The following is a 24,228-nucleotide window of genomic DNA, read 5'->3' as shown; positions in this document are numbered from 1 at the left end:
TCTTAGCGTAAAGTGCATGTGCTTTTCATCCTAAGTGCCATTGTATTATAGACTGGTGGTCAAGGTGGCGCTGAGATGAGGACCAACAAGGCCATTGCAAAGTCAAAGCAGAGCTGGGCACAGGACGAGCAGAGCTCTGATATTAAGTAGAGCTGCGATGGGACAGGGCTGTACTGATATCACAGGTTTCCACCTGGACAGGTGCCATTGACTATCAAAAGCCCTTGTTCTATACTGATGTTGTTCAACGCTTTGTTAACATGTAAGCACTCTCTCCTGTTGTCCTCAGAATGTAACCTCAGCTGATTCTGGATGTGCCTCTCTAAGAATAGCCGCGCCTAGATGGCTCAGGGTTTGGTGCGCTCTACCAATGCCAACGTAAATACATACATGAATAAAGGCTGGGCTGTTCCTCCCATACAGACTGGAAGTGGCTTAAGGGTTTACAGTGAGTCCGTTTCGATTGGTTAATGCTTTCGTGTGTTAAAACATAGACTAGAGGGCCACATAAGGGCCCCAAGTCCCCGCCTGTCTCCTCATTAGCAGTTTCACTCAGGTGACGCTTCCCTTGCTTCCCTATTTACCCATGATTAACTACTTCCATACATGCAACTCGTGCAGTCTCATTCCGAGTTTCTCAGTAACTCCATGTCATGTTTTGTTTGCTACAGAATTACCTACTACTAAACCCGATTCCCTTTACGTCCACTCGGTCGGGAGAATTTACTGCCAGGTTCTGACTGGCCATATGGCAGCAGCAATCTGCGTTTTTGCAACGTAAAGGACTCTGTGCAAATATTGACACAATTACCGCAGGAGGTAATACTGCCGGTCTGGTTTTTGGCTTTAAGTGGAAGATTTACCGTCAGCACTTTTTTGGAGGTAACACCTCCACTTAAAAGTCATACTCGGAATCTCAGGTGAGGCATATTTGGCAGTAATTCTGTTGCTGTCATAAAATTGCAGGCACAAAGGTCCCACCAGTTTTACCACACAAACTCACAATGAGCCCAAAGGCCTATGCCATTAGGACTAGCAACATACATTGCCAACAATGGAGACCAGAATACTAATAATGGCATCACCACTTGAGCAAATTGTGTGCTCCTCGGCAAATTGCTTAATTTCGTAATGCTGTCCCTCATCTTTCATAATTGGAAACTTGCAGAAACATAACAACAGCCCTCCCCCACCCCCGCATTAATAGGCATATGAATGAACACTGGACGTGTACGCCATTTGCAGGGCACTGGGGTGGAATGGACCCCCAGCAGTCTTACCCATCCTCTCCGGCCAGCAGGCGCCGGTAGGTCTCGATCTCGGCCTCCAGCCGGGTCTTGATGTCCAGGAGCACCCTGTACTCCATGCTCTGGTGCTCCATGTCTCCCCTCAGCTCATTCAGCTGGGCTTCCAGGCCGCTAATGATGCCCTGGATCTGCCCCAGCTGGACACAGTAGCGGCCCTCGGTCTCTGCCAGCGTGCTCTCAAGCGCAGATTTCTGTTTTGGAAGGAAGTGGAGAGGACAGTTATGGATGGCGAATAACACACAAGCTCAGGTAAAGCGCTGAACTGTCTTCTCAGGACTGCATCTTACCTGTTCTTCCAATTTTACTCCCTGCTGAAAGACTACACCCTTGAAATAGTCTCCAAACCTGTCTTTGCTCTGGCATATAGATTAATCCCCGAAACTAACACAAGACCCTTTTTTATCAAAATATATGACCAATTTGCCGGCTACTCCACTTTCTGGGAGGGTGTTGCAAACATGTATTAATGTTCCTGTATTGAAGAAGTGCTGTTACACCTGAGACTCTCGCTGACAGGACCCCTTACCCCTTGTTCTACAGCAGCGGTCTGCAACCATTGGCTCTCCAGATGTTTTAGACTACAACTCCCTTTAGCCTTAGCCAGTACAGTCAAAGACAGGGTATCATGGGAGTAGTAGTCCATGCCATCAAATAAGTGCGGTTGCAGTTCCCTTGTTCTACAATGAACCTGTGCTTAAATATGCTCACACCTGCACTCTAAGTGTGTGCTGCAGTCCCCTGTGTGTGCCTGTCATATCTCACATCTCCTGCCTGATCATGCAAAGTGGGGAATCTCGCCTAACACCAAAGGGGAACACCCCTCAGGACCTTGCAGCAATGCTACCTTTATGAGGCGAACTCTAGATTGTGTCTGATAGCTTTCAAGACCACATGGGTCTCTTCCTCTGTGTCTGTGCCTGTGGCCGAGAGCCCTGTGGGCTTGAAAGCTAGCAGAAGATAATGTGGAGTTGGCTCAAGAAAGGAGGTCTTATCGCTACACGATCCTGCGTTTTTTGTTTGACCTTTTTCTTAAAGAAAACAATGTGCACTCATATTTCTGACACAGAACATGGCAGTTTAACACTGCACTGTCTCTGTCCCGACTCAATATTTGGGCCTGTACATCTAATGAGGCCACTGGATGTCGGCACATTAACAAACTCACTGAAAACATGTGCGTGATCTTTATTTGGTAATACTCCCTCTTGGCCTCTAGATGGCAGCTGTGCACGGTCATCCTCTCAGATGGTGTTTTGATGAGGCTCAAGTACTAAAGGCCCTTCACATAATGGGCCAGATTCTCAAAACCCTTTTTGACACAGGTCACACATCTCATCACTTGTGCCAAAAAAGGAGCCAGCCGGAAGGTTATCAGGGAGCATCTGTACAAGCATATCTTGGATGCGTTCATTCAAATTCCCTTTTCACCCCTTTGCACATTTGCATACATCAGGGGGCATTTGGGCGCATTTAAAAGTGCATGGTGAATTCACAAACGGGATACGCTTTTAAATGTGCAGAAATGAGGGATGCGCTCCTGCGCCTGTTGGAAACATGCGCAGATAGAGGTGCAGATCATGACAGGTTCATTTCTGACACTCTCAGAAATGTGTCTTTAGGTATGACAGCTGTGGGTTAAACATGGCTGTAACACTTGCATTTCCATCCCCCAAACGGGCATGTACATGTTTTCTCCCCAACGCACCTCCCCCCCAAGGGTTTCAGGGCCCGTCTCTTAGAAATGTGCTCCCATCACCCACGTGGTTGCTGGGCGACACTTATACATTATTGTCGGATGTATGCTGCGAACACTAATGTATGCAAGGGGGCTGGACACCGCATCTGGGCACTACTGTCCAGCCGCTCCTGACAGACTCCGTTTGCACTTGGGAAACAAGTGCCCTGTGCATTTCTAAAAGTAGCCCCCACGAATTGAGCGCTTCCCATTCTCTGCGCTCCTTTCCTTTGTGCTACTTTTCTCGAGTGTGGCTCAAGGACTTCTATCTTGCAGCGTGCCCAGGAATGCAGCGGCCTGTAAATGAATGCAAAGGGTGAGCGCAACACAGGAGAGCTGCATAAGTGCTCAAGAAATGCTGCCGCCTTCATGGGCATAATTTAAGGGGGTGGGGGTAAAAGTGTTTTCCCTCCCTCCCCAACTTTTGTGGCACCCCATTTTGTCCCACTCATTTGGCAGGGGCCCCTTTCATTTAGTTGTCATGCCACCCCCACCCACCCAACTCCCTATTTTCAGCAAAGTTCCTCCACTGGGTGCCTTACCCCTCTGTTTAACTACAGTGGATTTCATCAGAAAACGGATGGGTATGTTCTGTGCTTTTGCAGCACACACCATCACGCCAGGCACCCGCGCCTCTCTGCAAGCCGCGTGCTGCGCATCCTTGACCCAGCACGTAATGCCCATATGTTCTGCCTGAACCAGTGAGACCTTAGCCGGGCTCTTATTTCCCATACAGGCCCCGAGCACTGAAGGCCCTTGGCCTGTGAGTAGCAATCACCACGTGCAAGAGGTCAAGAACACACCTGGCAGTGGGTCCTTTGTGAGGAGTGAAGAGCGGATGGTGACCATAAGCGAAAAACTCTGCAACACACACCACAAAGCACGCCAGTGCTACTGTCTGCCGGCATTTAAGGGTCGTATAACCTTTTCTATTCATGTTGCATAATGTTAAAATTCGATAAACCATGTAAATACAATCTTCCACCAGAAGGGGCGGTAGACCAACAACTCCCATGTTAGGAGTCTGCTTGTGGATACTGAATTGATAAGTCACACCTTGAAAGAGTCCACAAGGCCTGTTTTCCCTTAAGCAGCTGGACATCCTATCTACCCCTTCTAATCAGGCCTTGGGATTTGGTCTATTTTCACCATTCACTTTTTTAACAACTCTTTAAACCTTTCAGCCAACAAGCAACCTGTGTTTATTAGTATTAATATCTGCTTTTTTTTTTTATGGCGTGTCATGCCCGATTCCAAAGATTGAAAGCGCCGTAATCATTGCTGCCCTTAGCGCCCAACACAATTTTACTCACCTTACTGACTTGGAAAGAGTGACGATTGTAAAGTCGACGACAGGTTCTCTCTGTAGATGGCGCCGTAGGAGTGGACCCCCACCCCCTTTGCTCAACGAGCTGGGGGTAGATCTCTCTCCGCAGCAGGGGCCTCCCTCTGGAACAGCCTTCCCGCCTCCCTGAAACTTGAGGAGAACCATCTCCGGTTCCGGAAGCACCTCAAAACCTTCCTCTTCGCTTCTGCCTTCTCTCTCCCTCTCCCCTGCTAAACCTGCTAAACTCCCCACTGAAGTTTGCACTAAACCTGCATCTGGGCCACTCTGTGACCTCGGTCCAGGGCCCAGCCACTCTCCACTTGCACTGCCTCCCTGGCTCCCCCTGCACTGTGGGACTGTCACTGCATCCCTACAGCCCCCTTCCCAGCACTTGCTCTGCACTTACCTCGCACTTGCCACCAGCTGGCCCTTTTATTATTATTTATTATTTTATTACGCTACTTACCTTGTACTGCACTTTCCCCCCCACCTCCTCCCCCTGCACTTTCTCCTTTTCCCCTTACCTCTGCACTTGCGCGATCTGAATGACACCTGGCCTAGTAGGATCGTTTGTCTGTCTTCCCCTTGTTTCCCCCCCTCCCTGCCTCGTCGCGCCTTGAAACACTTGTGTATAGGCGCGTTACAAATACCATATCATATCATATCATATCAAGGGGGTTGAGTTGGGCGACTAGCAGCAGCACTCACTTTAAGTGCTTAACTCCCCGCTCCCGTGCTCCCGTGCAGCATGAGGTAGCCTTTCAAAGGCTGCCATAATCGGGTTTAGCATCAACGCCCTATTGAAGTGCTTAACTCCCTGCTCCCGTGAGTGAGTGGGGGGTTAATCACTTCAATAGGCCACCGATGTTAAAGCAGCATGAGGCAGCCTTTCAAAGGCTGCCACGTGCGGATTTAGCATCAGCGCCCTATTGAAGTGCTTAACTCCCTGCTCCCGTGAGTGAGTGGGGAGTTAATCACTTCAATAGGCCACCGATGTTAAAGCAGCATGAGGCAGCTAGGCTGCCATAATCGGGTTTAGCATCAGCACCCTATTGAAGTGCTTAACTCCCTGCTCCCGTGAGTGAGTGGGGAGTTAATCACTTCAATAGGCCACCGATGTTAAAGCAGCATGAGGCAGCCTTTCAAAGGCTGCCACGTGCGGGTTTAGCATCAGCGCCCTATTGAAGTGATTAACTCCCTGCTCCCATGCTGGAGCCGGGAGTAGGGCAATAGGGCGCTGATATAGGGTGCTGATGCTGGTTTAGCATCAGCGCCCTATTGAAGTGATTAACTCCCTGCTCCCGTGCTGGAGCCGGGAGTAGGGCAATAGGGCGCTGATATAGGGTGCTGATGCTGGTTTAGCATCAGCGCCCTATTGAAAGGAAATGCGCCCCACTCTCGTGCTGGTGCTGGCGAGAGCCTTTACCCACAATGCCAGCTCGTGTGGAGCCCTTGAAAGACTCCCCTGAGCTGGCGGGGCAGGGGGCTAATGTGGTACCCTGGGCGACTGGGTACCTGGGCCTAAAGCTGCCCCTGATTGGAGCTGTCTTGTGCCTGTGTCAATGTTCTTTTGTTTTCAAAGAATAATTTGAAAGTATTACTTCCAAAAATGAAAGTAAGTAAACCAAAGAGATCGCCATGGACGGCCTCAGGGCTTTTCAAACCTATTCAGGTGGAAGGGGCCTCTGGCCTCTTGGAGGCCCTCGGCAACTTCCCCGATGTTGGCAGTCTAATCTGACGGCAATCTACTCCTTTCACTCAGCACTTTAAATGTGCCCTTTAAGGCGCGCACATTACAAGCTGCCTTTGTTGGAGCCCCTCAGGGCGTAGCCTCAAGTCTCTGAGGTACCTTTTCTCTACATTAGCCCCTTGCTGACAAAGAAGCACCGATCACGAGATGGCAAGCGAGCAGTGAGCTGAACAGCTCATCATCCTTTCCAGGCGAGGTGTAATGTTTCAGCTCCCTGCTTGCTGGCAGCCTCGTGATAATCTACGGCTATGTGTCTGTTATAATGTATGCACCCCACGGGAGGCTCAGACTTTTGTGCTGCTCGCTAAGCAACGGGGGTAGTTTTGAAATGGGCCCCCCAGTCCTCCCAGAGCCTCCTCAGCCGGTCGTGGAGATCCTGGAAAAAACACGTGATTTTACAAGCATGCTCTCTTTTCATGCACATTTATTAAAGCATTGTATCCATTCTTTTACCTTTTGCCCACTAGATGTCGCAGTTACCCTTCCGTTGACTACCTTTGAAGGCACTGGAGTTGCGGCTGCCAGCATAACCGGCTGTGCTTCTTCTTTGGGGTGAAGCGCGACACGCCCTCCGAAGCAGTCGCACGCAGTCCTATTTTAAACACACCACAGATGCCAGCAGTCATTATGTGATTTTGAAGCCGGACTTGGAGATCCGTTTTTGGGTCGTGCAAGTTGTGGGCTCCCTTTGTAGCAGTGGTCCTGAGGAATTTCATGTTTGTCACATAGCGCATAGAAACGTGGGATTTGACACCAGCTAATCCTGGCTTGTCTAGTCCACCTAGTTTCTGCCTTCTCTATATGGCGAGGACCTGCGCGTTCACAAGATGTACCCTTGTTTGCTCATTACTGTTGGTTTAGGTTTAATGCTGGTCCATTTTCTATAATACTGTCAATTTGAAAGACAAGATAAGGCTCATGTAGCATTGTAAAGTCCATTGATTTTCGTATGCAGGGCTCTCGCATTTCCGATGACCATGGATGAGAAGGTCATACAGCCCTATTTTTCATGGAATTCTGCGACTTGTAGTTTTCCGAGATTTAAAATAGTTGAGCAAAAACTACAAGTCCCAGAATTCAAGGGACTAAACTAGAACTAGATGGCAAGGAGAAGCTTGAGAGCTCTGCCGGGTATTGCCTTGTTTTCAGCATCACGTGCTTCCTTTTAAACCCTGGCATCAATCCTTCTGTGCGGTTCTTTTCACTCTTTCCCTTTCCCCGCTTAGTTCGTGTCTTAACTGGGCTGCTGTGATTGAGTCCATGCCCGGATGAAAGCTCAGCGAGCCTCATGCTCACCTCTGACACAGAACCAGTCTGCACTTCCGTCAGCTAGCTAGTTAAATGCTCACCTCACATATGTGTCCATCCAGTGTGAAAGCCCCATTGAAAAACGCTTTGTAAATCAGGCCCATAATGTCCTCAGTCCGAGCTCAGTACATTGAGTACCTTTCTAACTGTAATTGGTTATTTATAATGTGCTTCATTCCCAGAGGTTTCTAAGCGCGGACCCGGGTATCGAACCTGTGTTGCTCTGCATCGTCTTGCTTCCAAGGCGAGCGCGTTGCACGCGAGCTTTCCTCCTGTTTAGACTCATAACAGCACCCTCTATTGCAGTGCTTAGAAGCAGAAGGAGTCCGAAATTAAGCTCTATAGAAAAACGTGATATGATTTAATCATTGCAGCCAGTGTCTTCGGAAAGAAAGAGCATACTTTCTGTCTCAGTCTGCCGTGGAGTCGTTCATTTTCTTCAGGCTGAATGGGGCACGGCAATCCTCCTGGGGTGGGTTGCCCGTCTGGTCTCTGTCCTACCTTGACCTCACCGCTGTGACGCGCCCTTCGCGGGTGTGATGACATCAGACAGATTTGATTGTCTTTGCATTGCCTTGCTCTGCGCTTCCTTATGTTTTTCAGGATTTGCTATATCACCTTGAAGGTGCTTGTCGCGGAGCAGCCATCTAATTAGGTAACACTGCTAGTTTCCGGTGGCCTAAGGCACTGCTCACAACCCTGATGTCTTGAGACTACCTGTTGGAAAATGCTGGATCTGAAAGCTCTTATTCAAAGCCCTTTCCACGGTAGCCCCGAGAGTTGTAGGCCCGCTGCTGCAAACATTATTTGTCTCACCTGTATTCGTTTTCCAAAGGCTCTGAGCCTAATCTGTTTGTTCTACTCATTGTTTCAGTTCTCCGACTTTTACCTGCTTGTTTTTACCTGTATTGTGTATTGTTATATTTTCTTCTGCTTTGTTAACTAGTGCTCATTTGCTCTGGATGCAGTGTGATAATACTCTCTCTATTCTATGTCTGTATTTTTTAGTTTTTTTCTGCAGAGTGTCCCGCCACCTTGTTCTGCCAACTTGCATGTTGTGACTTAACGGCCTGTGTTTTTTTCTGTACTGATGACCGCGTGCAGAAGGACGCGTGTTGCTATTTAATGTACTGTTGTAAGCTTTGATGTTTTCAAATAACGCAGGCATAGAAGTCTCTGCCGCCTATCAGTTTAGCTACATATCGAGCCAGGGATGTCGCCTGGGCCTTTCAACTTTTTCAGTTGAAACGTCCCAGATTCCCAGGTGGGGTGGAGGACCAATCTGCTGCCCCCATGTTGGAGATCATATCACGAAGCAAAATACTTTTTGAATTCAGAACATTAAATGTGCACTTTGCAGCGTGTATGCCACAGGCTGGCCTTGCTGACACCCTCAGGCCATCACTACCCTTTGTCCTTGCAGTATCCACTGACGTTCTTATCACCTCATGGCCTTTTTAGACTACCTTAGCACTTTGCTGACATGGAAAGTTTAATAGAGTCTCAGTGTAGATCTAGTGTTGCAGTTCCCCACTGACTTCCTTTCTTTGAAGCTCGCTCTTACTAAATACTCTCCCTCTAGACCTTTACGTTCCTCCGATACCAACTCTCTGTGTGTCAAGCGCTTCGCTAAACAGAGGGCTGCCAATCGATCTCTTTCCTCAAGTGGCTCCCTCCTCTGGAACATTGTTCCCCTTCCACTTGAGCCGTAGCTCCTCAAATTCCAGAAGCTCCAAAAGACTTTCCTTTTCTCCCCCTCCTTGCCTTCCTCCCTCCTCTGCTAATCCCACAGTTGCTGACATTGGCGACCAGGGCCCTTATGCGACTTTCTGGGCCCTGTCCTTCCCCAGCCAATCACCTTCAGCCTCTGCCCGCTCCCAGCACTTGCCTTGGCACCCACCGACCTATGTCACTGTAGGCCTGCACTTACCTATTTATTGGCTGATGACCTCTCCCTAGAACTTCCTCCCCTGGGCACTTACATCCACTGCTCACCTACAAGCACGGGTACTCCTAGCACTTACCCCACACTTCCCTCTGCACCCTCTGCACTTGCACATTCGGAATGCTCACAAGGCCTAGTAGGTCTGTCTTTATCCTTCAGTGTTTTGTTTTTGCACCCTCCCTGTTGCCCTGTGGGTGCTTTGAAATGCAATTTACTTTCTGTATAAGCACCTTACAAATGCACGATAAATAAAAAATAAAAAAGAATTGTGCTCGCTGTAGAGGACAATGAACCTGCGCCATGGTAATCTGCAGGTGTACACTCCCTCCCTCCCTTCAACTTTCTATTATAATATGTGCATTCCACATGTGTCTCAGTCTTGTTTTCCCAGTTGTACGCAAGGGTTCCCCTGAACATAATTTTGAAAGGGGCCCCCACGACCCTGAACACATTTTCAGCTGGCCCTGTGGCAAGGCTGTTGTGATTGGTTTCCAGCTCTTTTTGCGGGTGCATAATTTCTTGTAATCTGTAACGGGAATGACAACACTACTTCTTACCGCATTGCTAAAGTTTTTTTTTTTTTTTTTTTTAAATAAATATAATGCAATGGTTCATTAACCCCCGTTTTTAATGAATGCAACAGGCCCACTATAGGTGTCATTTTCAAAGTTAACAGTTTGTGTGGATGCCTCATATACATGTACCATCACTTGGGCATACCATCATTTGCGTGTGTGTTTGTTTGTTTATTTTATTTATAACGCGCACCTGACCCGACGGTAATTGGGCACTGTGTCCTTGAGTCACTGACTCCTAAACCCAGAAAGATAGCTCAGTGGGTAAATGCGTCTGCTACTGACTCATATGGTTGCTATTTTACTGGTCCTTCTGACATGAGGCCGGCCTGCTCATCCCAAGACCCATCCCCTCAACCCTCCAGGGATGATACATTGAGTATCGCAAACATGGAAAACAGTAACTCTTATTATTACAGTGATGGAGGATAGGGGGAGGAATCCGGAACGAGGAACGGTCTAAAAAGCCTGTCACTAGTATTATGAAATCTTCGAGAAGCTTGCACGTTAAATGCTGAAATATCCTTTAAGTGAATTCACCCTTTATTCTTTTTGCTTTAATAAAGTGAGTGCCTGTGACTTAGCTAATAAAGATTATTTCACGGTACCACGAAGAGATACGACTATTTAAATCAATCTGTCTGTAATTGTTCTGAATGCCTATTTTCACATCATGACAAAGAGAATTTTCTAGAGAAAGGCATGCTTTTGAGCCAATGTGCATGCCTGCAATGTATTGGCCAGTGATTTTGAATCGGAGGTGAAATTCCAGAGATTGCCAGTGGGTGGTGCTGCAGCATATGTAGCTTGGCAGCTGAAATGGGCTTTTCTTCTCTACTTTCTCATGCATTTATTTATTTATTTATTTATTTATTTATTTATTTATTTGTTGAACATGTGTATGGCGACTTTACAGTAAAAAGTGTTTCCAGGCGCCACATAGCAGCTTTAGGCTTCACAAACCTGACCTCTTTTCTGCACCCACAGTTTGTTGCCTTAAAAGATGCTCTCCTGCTCTTTGATTCCCCTTATGTAGTCCTCTAATCCTTGACCCCTATTGGCTCACATACTGGCAAGCATATGCCCCAATTGTCCACCATTGGTAAGTTCCAGCCCCAATTTGCTGCAGGAAGGACAATTGGTCCTCCTCTCCTTTCAGTCTTCCCTTTCCTTACCTACCCCCAGGTGCAGAGTGGCTGGCCAAATCAGCTATGGCATGTCTGCCCATCATCGCCCCCTCCTGGAAGTGGTGCAGAGTTCTTACCATGGCCAGCTGAGCTTGCAGATCAATCTCCAAGGTCTGGAAGCTCCTCTTCAGCTCGGTGATCTCGCTTCTGCTCGACTCAATCAGGTCAGTGTTGGTGGAGATTTCCTGCTTCAGCTCACTGCTCTGTAGTCAGAAAAATGCAAGTAACAGTTCTGCAATCAACAAACATTAGCACCCTAGTGGGGGGAGCCAGCCAATCAGGTGGCTAGGAATGGAGGCTTGAACCGCCGGTGAAAGCTTGCGTTCCTTCCCACCTGATGGCCGGCTCCCCCCAGGGCCATATTCGCCCTAACCACCCACCCTCCGTCACTTTGTATTTTTAATTTTTACCCCTTCTGACCTCCCACTTACCTGCTTATTGTGGCAGCGCAGGCCGCCGTTGCTACTTCCCTGCTTCCCTGACCACCATGGAAAGGGAAAAGGGGCTCCGAAGAGCCCCGACGTCCCTTTTCATGGTGGCCATCTTGGAAAAGGATTTCATTCATTAAATGGGAAGCCTTGTGCATCACGTTCAATGAATGAAATCCCGTTCTTTTTTTTTGCACCCCTGGTTACTGCTTTGGTAACCCGAGGTGCTAATGGCCTAAGACCCTCTCCAATATGCCGGATCAGATTTTATCGGCCCGCGGACCCTCTTTAAAGGCCCTCGCTCCACTCAGGAGTCTAACTCGAGTCCCAGGCCGATTACACACAATACGAATATCACATTAAAAAACACACACAAATAATGTTTGGGTGGATGCCCTTACCCTGTGGAAAAATTGCTCCTCAGCCTCCCGGCGATACTTCTCAGCCATTCCTTCGTACTGCTCCCTCATCTCGTTCAGGACCTTGAGCAGATCGATGCCTGGTGCGGCGTTCATTTGCACGCTGACGTCGCCGGTGTTGCCCTGGTAAGACTTCATCTCCTATCAAAGGAAGTAGCCATGATTAGTTGACAATTGGAAACACAATAAATGATCATGACATCCTTTTGGGAAAATATGCCTGAGGTTTTAGGGTCATCACTTTGCACTTAAAAGCACTGTGGCACAACAATTGGACTTTTTCTGCTGAAATGTTCTCTTTGGTGAAGATATAAGGCCTCATTATGAGTTTGGTAGAAATTTGGTGGCAAATCCGCTGAATTACTACAGACTCAATTAATGCTACCACCACTTGGTCCTGCTGATTTACTGTGGGATTACAAGGGGTGTTAATCCCCATTGTGGGAGTTTGTGGCACTCCAAAGGTACTTTGGCATAATTTCCGCCAGCAATAATTTTTACGATTTTTGGTGGTACAGTGCATACTTTTTCTAGAGGCAGATCTTGCACCTTGCCACCAAACCTGCAGTATAATGGTGCAGTAATAAGGGAAGTAATGTGGCAGCGATTCTTTGACCGCCATGCTAACGCCATTTTGTACTCACACCGCCACACTAGTAATGATGCCCACAAACAATCCTGCCTGCTGTTCACATCTCACCCGCTCTCCTTTTATGATATCAATAAGAGTAAGGGCCCTTTCCAGCCTTTGAACTGCATGTGATACTAACAGTGGGTGAGGGGGGCGAGGGTGAGATTTCCTTTTCAGATTTAAAAACATCACATATGTGAGTCGATGACGTATTTCGTTTTTCCTGAATCATTTTTTTGATGCCAATGAACCTCCCAATTTCAATAGGGTGGGAATGAGGGGTAGTGAAAAATCCAGACTCTCACTCCATGCAAAACACCCTCTCATGGCAGGGTGCATATGGTTCGAGATACTCTTTTTTAAAAAAAATTATAATATCTCCTAAAAGCTTTTTTAAAGTGCTAGGAGGCCCTCGATTACAGCTAAGCATGCCATTGTAAAGCCAGCAACTGCTGGATCCATCAAAGCGGGGCACGTAGAGTTGCACGTGGCCTCTAGATCTCACCTCCTCATGGTTCTTCTTCAGGCACATCAGCTCCTCAGTCAGTCTTTCGATCTGCGACTCCAGGTCGGCACGCGCCAACGTCAGCTCATCCAAGATTCTGCGCAGACCAGCAATGTCACACTCCACATTCTGGCGTAAGAGGAGCTCATTCTCGTACCTGGTAAGAGGGGACAGTTAACATTGATGGCGCAAAATGATTTGCATTAAGACACTCTAATCTTTCTTTGGAGCCACCTGGGTGAAATATTCATCAGGGGAGATCCAGAGGCGGATAGCCTATACAGAAATTGAATTACCTGCAATAATCCCTGAACATCTGGGAGAGCTACTGCACTGTCAGGCTAGCCTGATACGTGCGAAGACTCCCCAAGTCCTGCTGGCCTTTTAAAGGCATTTGGTTTCAATTAAAGCTATTGATCCCCGCAGGCTGGTGCACCTGCGGGCACCTTGAGCAATAAATGTTGTTATTTTTGCAGCACATCATAGCAGATTTCTCTGCAGCCCATTAAAATGGCTGATGCCTGCGGAGTATGGCACGCAACAAATAAATAAATAAGTAAATAAATAAATAAATAAAGGGCTCCTTTTATGATGGTTAGGTATGACAAAATCATTGCAATTTTGAGGGTATCTACATGAGGACAGTCAGACCAATTGAATAAGTGTCCTATCCCATTGTCGGTGCAAGAAGCCGAAGCAGAGAGTGAAAAGAAGGAGCAGTCCAAAACAGCAGACTGACCATCAAGGGACGGCCTTTAAAATGATTACTAGATTTGGTACAAATGCATTTTAGGGTACTTCTTAGAAATATCCCAGATGTGAGTGGGAACCATGGGCACAGATGGAACATGTAAAACACCCTTTGCCCACAATTTCCCCTTCGATGCGTTGGAGGCACCCCGTCAGAAGGAGAGCCATGCGTGTGCCACGTCCCTTGGCCCCACACTGCAGGCTCGCCCTATGGGAAAACTAGTTTTGGATCTAGGGGACTGAGTAGAATGAAGGAGCAAACGATGGGACTGTCAGTGTTGCCACCGCATTGCCCCAGGGTGAGGACCCCGAAGAGGAGGATTCTGGAAGTGTGAAGACTGTGACTTGGAGTGCGACTTGGAGGGCGTCTAGAGGAGATGAGAGGGAGCCCGGGTTAGTCAGAGTCGGACTGGAGAAAAACATGGGCATGAGGACCCAACAAAAAGATGCCCACGTTGCCCAATTCTCATTGGTTACTGTGTGCAAGAGACTGCCCGAGTTATCCTGGGTGGCACGCTGTTGGAAATGTTTGAGACAAACGATGCACTTTCAAATACGTTAAGGCAAATGGGCGAGTAGAGTTGTTAACGAGTGCGCTAAGTCATCCAATGGCCCACGCTGGCTCTCAAAACCAGCCTCCGCTGATCTGTTGTCCCAGCCCTTTGGGCCCTAATACCCCAAACAGCCTATCAAAGCAGACTCACTAGCAAGCTACTCGGGAACGTTTCCAGAAAAACCTAGCTGGCCCGATCTCCCTCCTGTGGATTTCAGGGCCTGCAGTACTCTCCATCTTCCGTCCACTAGCACAACAACTAGCAATGCCATGCAGGGCTTTTTTTGGTATTTGTTATGGTTTAAGCGCCATAGAACTGGCGATATGTGCATGGTCAGCATGGGCAATAGCTGACCATTATCACCTTACCACATTTGGGGACGTAATTTCACCAAAATGCCAGGGGTAGCGGAAGTGACATCACATGACCCTTGAACTCTGATGACATCACAAGAAGTGATGTCATTGGACCTCGCCCCACGTGACATCATGGGAAGTGATGACACACAACCTTTCACACCTTCTCAAAACAGGAAGTGCCATCAGATAGCATTGTTCCTCAGTACAATAACAAATATATGGTTACAATATCACTGTAAGATGCTATACATTTCATGCAAGAATGGATCTCCATATGTAGCATTAATATCAGTGTGTATAGGACGATATTACCAAATTACTGTGAATGTCAGCAGACGTCCAACACAACAACCTGAACTTTTGTACATCACTCGGGCAAAACTGTAAACAGACAGAGCATCTCGAAGAGGCCTAAACCCCAAAGCACAGACATCCAGTGCCTGCCAAGTGTCTGGCCACAGACTAGAAACAGCAACTGACCAACACAAGTCCAACCAGAAAAACAATGGTCTGGAGGGTTGCCCAGAGTAGTGGCAGTGGTTATGGATGATTTGAAACTTTCCACCCATCACCTTTCTGTTTTGCTTATTTGGTAAGTTACTCACATTTGGTTTTGTGAGATGGGAAATCGAGGCAAAGGATGTGCTGTAGGTCGCAATAATTGCAAAAGTTTTATTTTATAATGTAAACAACAGCACCAACTCCACAACATCAACCCTAGAAAAGCCTGCTGGACGGTGGTCAGTCATAATTTCAAAAACATTTTTTCGAAAGACAATAATGTCGAAACAATAATATCGAAGAAAAAAAATATTGATTTTTTTTATTATATATTTATTTTGGGGTCCGGGAATAAAAAAAAAATGGGTAAAACAAACAAAATAAATTAAAAAAGGGGGGTTGGGGGAACCACCCATTTCGAATAAAAAACGTAATAAAAAAAAGGAGGCTGAAACATGTCTGCGGATGCCTGTGGTCCTGTGCAGAAGGAATGTGACCTAGCAGTTTTTAGCTGCACTGCTCCTTTTGGGGTGGGTTCACACCTGATTTGAATATGGTCTTTCCCCTCCTGTAGTGGCTTGACATGTTGACAAATGATGGTCTGGAGGGTTGTCCAGAGCTGTGCTAGGGTTATAAACGATTTGAACCCTTCCAGCCATCACCTTTCTTTTTTGCGTATTCGGTAAGTAACCCACATTTCTTTTTGTTAGAGGTGGATACAGAGGGGACATGTTGGAGGATGTGTTGCAGGTCACAGTAATTGCAAGGTTTTTTATTTTAAAATGTAAGCAGCAGCTCAATGACATCTCCCCTAGAAAAACCTCATTTTATTATTTTCTTTGGTCCTTTATATCTTGCTTAATGCCATCCTCCTTCAGCTTCTAAGCACTGGAACAGGAACTGAACCCATGTCACACTGCATCCCTGTGTTTCCAAAGCAAATGTGTTGTCCCTTAGCTATCCTTACAAATATATATATATATTTTGCTTGAGGAAGCAACAGGAGGGGTGGACTTGGAGCCAAAAAGAGGCCCTGAAAATAATGTTCATAGTGGCCCCATATTGCATGTTTAGCAAGTCCAACCATTTTCCTATGGGGACATTTGGAAATACCAGACAAAAGAGGCCCAGGCTGCAGAGGCCTACAGGGTGACCTCCAGAGTTCCCTATAGGCCAGGCCACCCCTGTGCAACAGATGGTTTACTTCAAAGGCAGAGGGCAACTTCACGTAAATTATCTCACCAGGCGTCTATCTACAGTGTGCCTGTGATGCAGGTCTGGCAGATGTGGGTCAGGTCACACAGTGCCCAGGCAGGATTGGTGTCAGAAGCCACTGGGGCACACCCCTCTCATCACAGACCTAGTGGCTCACTGGATGTGCAAAGCAGACAACGAGAAACACTGATGAGATTTGCGTTCATGCTGTGTTGTCACTGAATACTACAGGCTGCTGTTACCCATTCCCAGCAAGTTAGACCTAGCCCCCATGCCCTTCCTGTTGCGACTATATTGGATATGAGCTGCACAGACAGGTCCACCTCTGAACTCCACCATTCAGACATTCTTCACTAATGGAGTGCCAACCTATTAGTAATGGCCGCTTCATGGTTTTTCCTGCATCCCTGTTATTTCTCCAGCTAACGAGATCTAGATTCCAGGAGAAAAAAAGCTGTGGCACGTTCAGCTGCTTTTTCCTGGTGTAACACAGAGATCTGCTCTTGGCACTGTCTCTTTGTCCAGTGGCCCAGGGGTCGCAAAAGCAGATCTAAGGGCAGCAGATGAGGAGCCAGGAGTAGCAGCTGCTACCCCTGGCAACCCCCAAATGATGTCCTGACCCCATCGCACTGTTCACCTCACACGTCTAGGTGATGCCGGAGCACTCAGCATTAAAACAGACACATTTGAGAGTAAGCTTGAAGAGGGTTCAAACTGGGGACCATGACAAGTGACCAACAGGGGCAGAAACAGCCTCAGAATGTGCAGGGTTTGATAGCAATTTTGAAAGCTTGTAGTGAGAGGGGCCATTAAACCCATCGTGTTGCCCCCCCCCCCCCCACCACCAGGAAGCTGAATAGCTAGTTCAACTTTCTTTGGGCCATGAGATGCATCTTTCACCCCACGTCGGAGCCTATTTAGTCTCTCAATGCAATACTAATCGTTGGAGGCGTGGGGTACCCAAATGCTGATCCCGGCAGATATGCCTTTGGCTTCATCATAGGGGGTCTATTGATGTTTCCTGGGCAGGCTGTTGACCTCGGCCACTGCACCTTTGCTGCTGCCGTCACGGCTCTCCCAGGTGACACATTTGACAGGCACTTGCAATCACATTTGTTGCTGTCAGAGACGGGCTGGGCGTGACAGCAAGATGGATGCCTTCTGCCTTAAAGTGTGAGGGCTTGTGCCCTGCCATGCAGGAGGTGGCACGGCCAGGTGGCACTAGCCGCCCATTGGGGATAAGGTGTGGACCTACCAGGGTCTCCAGGCACCACCATTTGAAATGACCTGGGCGGGCTTGGGACATTGTATGTGGAGTCTATTTCCCTTTCCCCGTTGTATGTCTGTGAGCAGCCAGATGTTAACCCCTTAAGTGCCAAGGACGAGTATGCTCATCCTTTTTGCATAGACTTGCATTAAGACACTTTAGGAGTATCTTCAGCCTTGGTACACTGCTCTCAATGTGTCCTTCCAGAATCCTACGCTGTTGACGCTTGAGTACAACATTTGCACCCTAGAAAGGGATGTACAGTGACGTCACTGGCACTCATTAGAACACTAGGAGTGTACACACTTTGCCAGTTTCCCCTTTCTGGCCGGCATGCTTGGTGCCAGCCCCCTTCCTACAGGTGCACGGAGGCGGGTGATGCCACTCTTGGTGCTTCCTGTCTGGTGTCACTATGTCACATTCAAAGCTTTTGGCTCAAACCTGGTTAAATGCAACACCCCCACTGTGGGTCCTCTGAAACAGCAAATGCATTATGGGTCAAACTAGCTGACAGGGGAATGGTAAGAAAACCTGTCTACGGTGGCGAGGGAACCTGATTGCTGATTATGGATCTGTGTTCAGCTGAGCTAACATTCTTCTAGTGTCCACAAAGCTCCTGGAAACAGCATGCCCATAGCCACAGATTCTTTATGTTATGTTAAGATATATGTATACTGCGCTTATCCCCACTGCAGAAGCCTTTTGATTCCTAGCCTTGTCTTGGGGTAAGCGTATTTTGACCCCCCAGGGTCACAATAGCTCATAGATGGAGGTGAATCCTCCAATGATCTGACCAACGCATAGTTGAGCGGTGAGGTAATGCGGCGGCAACGGTATTCCCGCCACATTTTTACTGCACCACCCTGAATCATAATGAGGCCTAATCAAACTCTCAATCCCAAACTCCATGGCTGCAGGAAGAAGTACACAGGGAATTCAGCCCTGAATGGACCTTTTCTCTCAGCATCATATCATATTTTCAATTAGTCTATTAAAATTGATCAAAACTTGGATTTTGTTTGATTGTAAAATTGGACGAAGACGGACCACACCTTTTTATCTGACTGAGCATGCAAACGTAACACAATGGGCCTCATTACATTAGTGGCAGGAACAGTATGAACGGTGCCGGTAAGGCACCGGCACCGTTCATACCGTCCCGCCGCATTACGAGTTCTGCTTGCGGGTTCTTGACAGCCCACCAGGTCTTACCTGGCGGGCTGTGCGGCACCTGCGAGCAGAACTCGTGATTGCACCAGCACCCTTATCAACGGTGCCGGTGCAACCATGCTCCCCACCTCCATTCTGCTCTATGGGACAGAATGGGGATCGGGAGCCCGGCATTACCGTCACCCACGAATGGGCAATTACCAGCCCATTCATCTCGTAATGGGCCTGTTATTGCCCAATCGCAGAAGGCGGTGCCGGTAGCGAGCATGGCGGTAGCCCTGCCTGCCATACAGGCACGGTTACCGCCATGCTCGTAATGAGGCCCATTATCTACCAAGGATAGTTACCAGGGTAAGGTGGGATATGGCCCAAGAGGGGAAATGCTCCCAACACAGTAGCCGCAACACTTGTTCATGAGTTCGTTTTAAGGAAGGTCCAGGCTTGCAACACGCAATTACCCATGCCAACTCCTGCGCCCTCTGCTGGAAGTGCAGATACACCTGCCACTTTGTCATTGGCATTGCAAGACTTACTTCATCTTGAAGTCATCAGCGGCCAGCCTGGCGTTTTCGATCTGCAGGACGATCTTCGCGTTGTCAATGGTGGCGGCGATGATCTGTAAGAAAAAGGACATACTGGTAGACGTATCCAACGCCAGGGACACTCAGAGATAACCAGGAGACATCCTAGGAATCTTTGCTCTTCCTGCAATTTCCATTTTTAACAGGGCTGTGCCATACACTCCTATTCAATACATGCTCACCATTTCTGCAGAAAAAAGTTTCCCCAACACAAGTTTTTTCAGATACTGGATATTCCCTTTTTTAAATTTGTATTTTCCCTATTTTATTTTTTTAAGTTGCATATTGATCCTCATTTGATATAATTTGATAAATAAAGTTTGTACTTCTTTCTTTCTTTCTTTCTTTCTTTCTTTCTTTCTTTCTTTCTTTCTTTCTTTCTTTCTTTCTTTCTTTCTTTCTTTCTTTCTTTCTTTCTTTCTTTCTTTCTTTCTTTCTTCCTTCCTTCCTTTCTTTCTTTTTCTTCCTCGTTCTACCTCTTTTCCTTCTGTCGTTCTTCCTTCAGATGCTAAATCCTGTGACCTCATGCACCCAGCTATGTTCTTTTGAATTACAATAAGGGAGGTTTTGGTTTTGCTCTGAGCGTCCACATCTATCAAGTTGATATAAAATAACTTTATGTTCCATATTAAACTGTATGCTTAGGTAACACGTGATTTGATAAAAGCTCAATGAAAACAAGTCCATAAATTGACCAAAAAATGTGGAAATCATTTTTGTAGCAGTACCACCTGTTTTGCCTATAGTGTTTGACGAACATAATGTTTCATTGTGTTTTTCTTAGAAACCTTTTTGACAGGTGGGATAGCTCACATGCAAAAATGGAGTACGATGTGTTATGATACATTGAGACACACGTTGAGTGACACGCACATTGAGACACATGTCATAGGCCACCAGAGCAGTCCCATTTCTATTGCCATTGTGAATTGCAAAACGGTGTCGATGAGACCAACCTTCTTGCATCTCATCATCACAGGGCAGCCCGCCTTTTTACGATACATGACTACATTGCCTCCTAAGGTTATTTTGATTCTTGACTTCTCAATTTGGGGGAAAAAACGGCACCGATGGGGAAGTCAGTGTGTTATGCCCTTCCTGTTTTGGAAACAGTTCTTTTCCACTCACGTGGCTAGACGAGGATACACTCAGTTGTCCACATTTTTAGTTATGGCTATCAGGTATCGCAAACACACCATCTATTAGCCAAAATGATTGCATTGGAATACAGATAGGAGGGAAATCAACATATTAGGACGGACTAAAGCTTCGGAGAGTTGTTTGGCTATTTACCCACCCATTGCCCTGCTAATCCCTATGGCCATTCCCACCCATTTCCTGCCTCCTCTTGCCAAAACACACCCTCCCTGGATCTCTTTGAGCTAACTTCATCCAGCCATGACATCATAATCTGTGCTGGAAGCACTTGACAGTATAATTATTTAAAAGCTGTCTTCTGAGAGTTAATGACGTGAATTGGAGCTGTAAATCCGCTACTGGCGTAATTAAAATGGCTTAAGCAAGTCTGCCTTCAGCCCCTTGGTCTAAAGAGTGCGCCCTTCACTGAAGTCCTTTCAAAAACAAGTATTGCATTTCGCAGACACTGCATACATGCCCAGGTAGTCACACCATTTTCAGCTGCTACCATTGATGGCCAGATACCATTATGGCAATGTCTAGCAAATGACTTTCTCATGACTAGAGAAAAGGCAAAACTGTTGGCATTGCCAGTGCTTGTTCAGAGTTAGACACTGTCCCTGAGGATCGGATGTAAGAAAAAAATAAGAAAAAATGACTGCTTGCTCAATTTATTGACTAGATCACCGTGTGTTCGTCTTCTCTACCATGTGCCTAAATCTCTTTCGGTTTATTTGTCAGGTGTTGATTATTACATTCTGACAGTCAAAAGTACATTGGCTCAGTGCACATTCTTGAGTTAGAAAAGGCCAATGGAATGGCATTTGCATGTATCACCTAGATGTGTTCAAATCCTACGCACCTCTTCACATTGTACGTAAATGTGCCCCCCCCCAACATTTTTTTCGGTCCTTGTGCTCTGCTTCCACTATTCAGGAGTCAGATTCTCTGGAAACCGCTCTCCTACATGCCCAACACAACTCAAATTGCTGGCGGTTTGCGCATCTCATACAAAATGGCGTCTGAACTGGACTACTAAAAGGCAGGTCCTGCTTTGTGTCGCATGGAAGACACTAGCAAAAAAAAAAAAAAAAATGCCATTCGCCCAAGTAGTCTAATGTCAGCTGGGGATGCAGGGCTGGTTCAGAAGCCCTCTTTCCACACATGCTTAGTCTCCAGCTTTACCCTTGCACTCCTGAGACTAACACCATGCATGCTGGATGTTGTTTGGCTTCCCATGAACAGGGCAGATCCTCGTGTCTTACCAGCAAGGCCTACAATATGCCAAACGCAACCCTGCAGCTGACCTTTTACATTTTAGTACAACTATTAAATTATACTCCCAGGTATATTGATCTCAGGTGATCCGGCCAGGTAATAACCACACTGTACTATAGCTGCCTTTGTCTTGTGGAGAAGGTAGGTTCACAGCGCCCATAGAGAATTCCACTCAAAGACCAATGTGCACTGCATGGGAGAGGATTCTTTTAATGAAATCATATTTTCTAGGAAGGACTTGCATCTCTCCCCCCTGCCCACTAGCAGGGGTGGACTGGGAACCGAAAGAGGCCCTTGAAATAATTTTCAAAGGGGCCCCAGATTACACATTTTCAGCAAGCCCAACACATTTCCTATGAGAATATGTGGAAATGAAATAGGTTACCACAAAAAAGAGCCCCAGGGTGCAGAGGCCTACCAGGAAATCTCCAGAGTTCCATATAGTCCAGTCCAGCCCTGCCCAGGGTGCAGAGGCCTACCAGGAAATCTCCAGAGTTCCATATAGTCCAGTCCAGCCCTGCCCACTAGTATTCATGGCTTAGGAAGGCATCTCAGACACGAAACCAGTTGCTATTGTGGACACGCCCTCTTATTTGTGTATTTTCAGTAACAAATAGCACTGTTTGTGAAAACCATGACATTTACAAAGTGGTTAAGGAAGCCTTAAGGAGGGCTCTCTATGATTGCAAAATATTTTGGAATAGAAAAAGGCTGCCTTTTATCCTGACAATCCCCTATCGATAAAAGTGACATTACCAGAGAAGCTTCCATTTCAAGCACAATGGACTGTCAAGATCACACAAGCTTTCGAGGTGGTAAAGTCCCACAGAGAAGGAGGTTTCTTACCTTGCACTTCAGCTCCTCGATGACCTGGTAGTATTTACTGAAATCCTGGGACTTTGGACCGTAAATTCCTCCTGGAAGGTGTTTCTCATACCAGTCCTTGATCTTGCACTCAATCTCAGAGTTGGCTTCTTCCAAGGAGCGCACCTTTTCCAGGTAGGAAGACAGCCGGTCGTTGAGGTTCTGCATGGTGGCTTTCTCACTACCTGCAAGCAGCCCATCTCCACAACCATAGCCTCCGCCAAAGACACCCCCAGAGCTGCCACCAAAGACCCCACCACTCCCACCAAAGACAGTGCCCGAGCTGCTGCTGAAGCCGCCACCTTGGTGGCCACCAGAAAAGCCAGAGCTCAACCCCCCGCCAGACCCGCCTTGGAAGGTTACACTGTGGCTTCCTCCTCCATGGCCGCTAAGAGAGCTGCTTCCAAGACTACCATGACTGCCCCCATAGAACGAGCCACCACCTAGACCAGCCCCTCCGCTATGCATGCCCCCGGTAGAGCCCCTGCTGCTGGAATGCACAGTGGTCTTCTTGATAGATAAGGTTCCACTGCTGTGCGCGCTGTCTTGCCTGGCGGTAGCAGGAGAGTACATGGCTCAAACAAGAAGGGGCCTTGGCTAAGTGTAGGTAGGAACCCAGAGAGACGAATGCACAAGTGAGAGTGCTTCGTGCCATTATATACCAAACCAGGATGTCTCGTGGCTGCCTTCCACCCCGCTTTCATCAGAAGGGGGGGTTTGCCAACGTAGCATTTTTTTTGCCCATAATTGTATACTGTTAGGGTTTTACTTAATAACTAACTCCACTGGGCCCATTTTATTGGAGCAGCAGAGTTAAGTCCACCAGGGCGAGTTCAAAGCTGAGGAATAGAGAGACAGGCGGAGTACTCATGGAGTTTTATTGCAATAATCCTATTAATTGAGTTGAGTAATTCTTTTTTCATTTATATTTTTTGCAGTTTTTTGAAGTGACGTAAGCCGGTGAGCAGTGGAGTATTCACCAAGCGAAACATATAAAGATTACCTTTCCCATAAACCCTAATTGCTTCTTAGCTGTCCTCCCAACTGTACCCAATGTGTAATAATGCCACGCCTTTCTACAGCCGCGCCCACTCAACTTGCCCCATCACGGCGCGGATCATGAGGAGCAGGGATACACATGGGCAGTGGTAGGATCCTGGCTAATTCCACAGAAAGACATCTCCATCTGGCTTACTGGCTTTGACTGAGAAATAGGCCTTTTATGAGAAGGCATGAATGACTTCCCTTGTAAAATCACGTGTATCCACGCCAGACACTACTTTTAGCCTGCTTTTTAGAGTCAAATGAATGTTCTTACTAAAGTTGATGTTTCATTTCTCCACCCTTAGGTTTGATTAAACTGAAGTGTGGGATATTTCTGTAGGTGCCTAATACATTCCAAAGCAGACAGTTATATCATTAAAGTTTCTGTAGT

At 47.1% G+C, this 24,228-nt stretch overlaps 1 protein-coding gene across 1 annotated transcript in view; it reads right to left on the bottom strand.

Annotated features, from left to right (window-relative positions):
* The window catches only part of LOC138521596 (keratin, type I cytoskeletal 17-like), a 29,863-nt gene extending 6,423 nt beyond the window's left edge, over window positions 1–23,440 (bottom strand). Inside the window, exons 1-6 of the mRNA XM_069634544.1 lie at window positions 22,776–23,440; window positions 19,467–19,549; window positions 13,118–13,274; window positions 11,964–12,122; window positions 11,212–11,337; window positions 1,281–1,498 (exon numbers count right to left, since the gene is read on the bottom strand). Coding sequence (XP_069490645.1) covers window positions 1,281–1,498; window positions 11,212–11,337; window positions 11,964–12,122; window positions 13,118–13,274; window positions 19,467–19,549; window positions 22,776–23,366 — 1,334 coding nt within the window. The 5' untranslated portion in view covers window positions 23,367–23,440. The remainder of the gene's footprint in view (window positions 1–1,280; window positions 1,499–11,211; window positions 11,338–11,963; window positions 12,123–13,117; window positions 13,275–19,466; window positions 19,550–22,775) is intronic.
* Window positions 23,441–24,228: the final 788 nt, after the last annotated feature.

The sequence above is a fragment of the Ambystoma mexicanum genome, chromosome 13 (genome assembly GCF_040938575.1).
Source record: "Ambystoma mexicanum isolate Mex_15411 chromosome 13, UKY_AmexF1_1, whole genome shotgun sequence".
Lineage (NCBI taxonomy): Eukaryota > Metazoa > Chordata > Amphibia > Caudata > Ambystomatidae > Ambystoma > Ambystoma mexicanum.
Note: the sequence above shows the minus strand (reverse complement) of the source record. Positions and strands in the feature narration are given on the sequence as shown.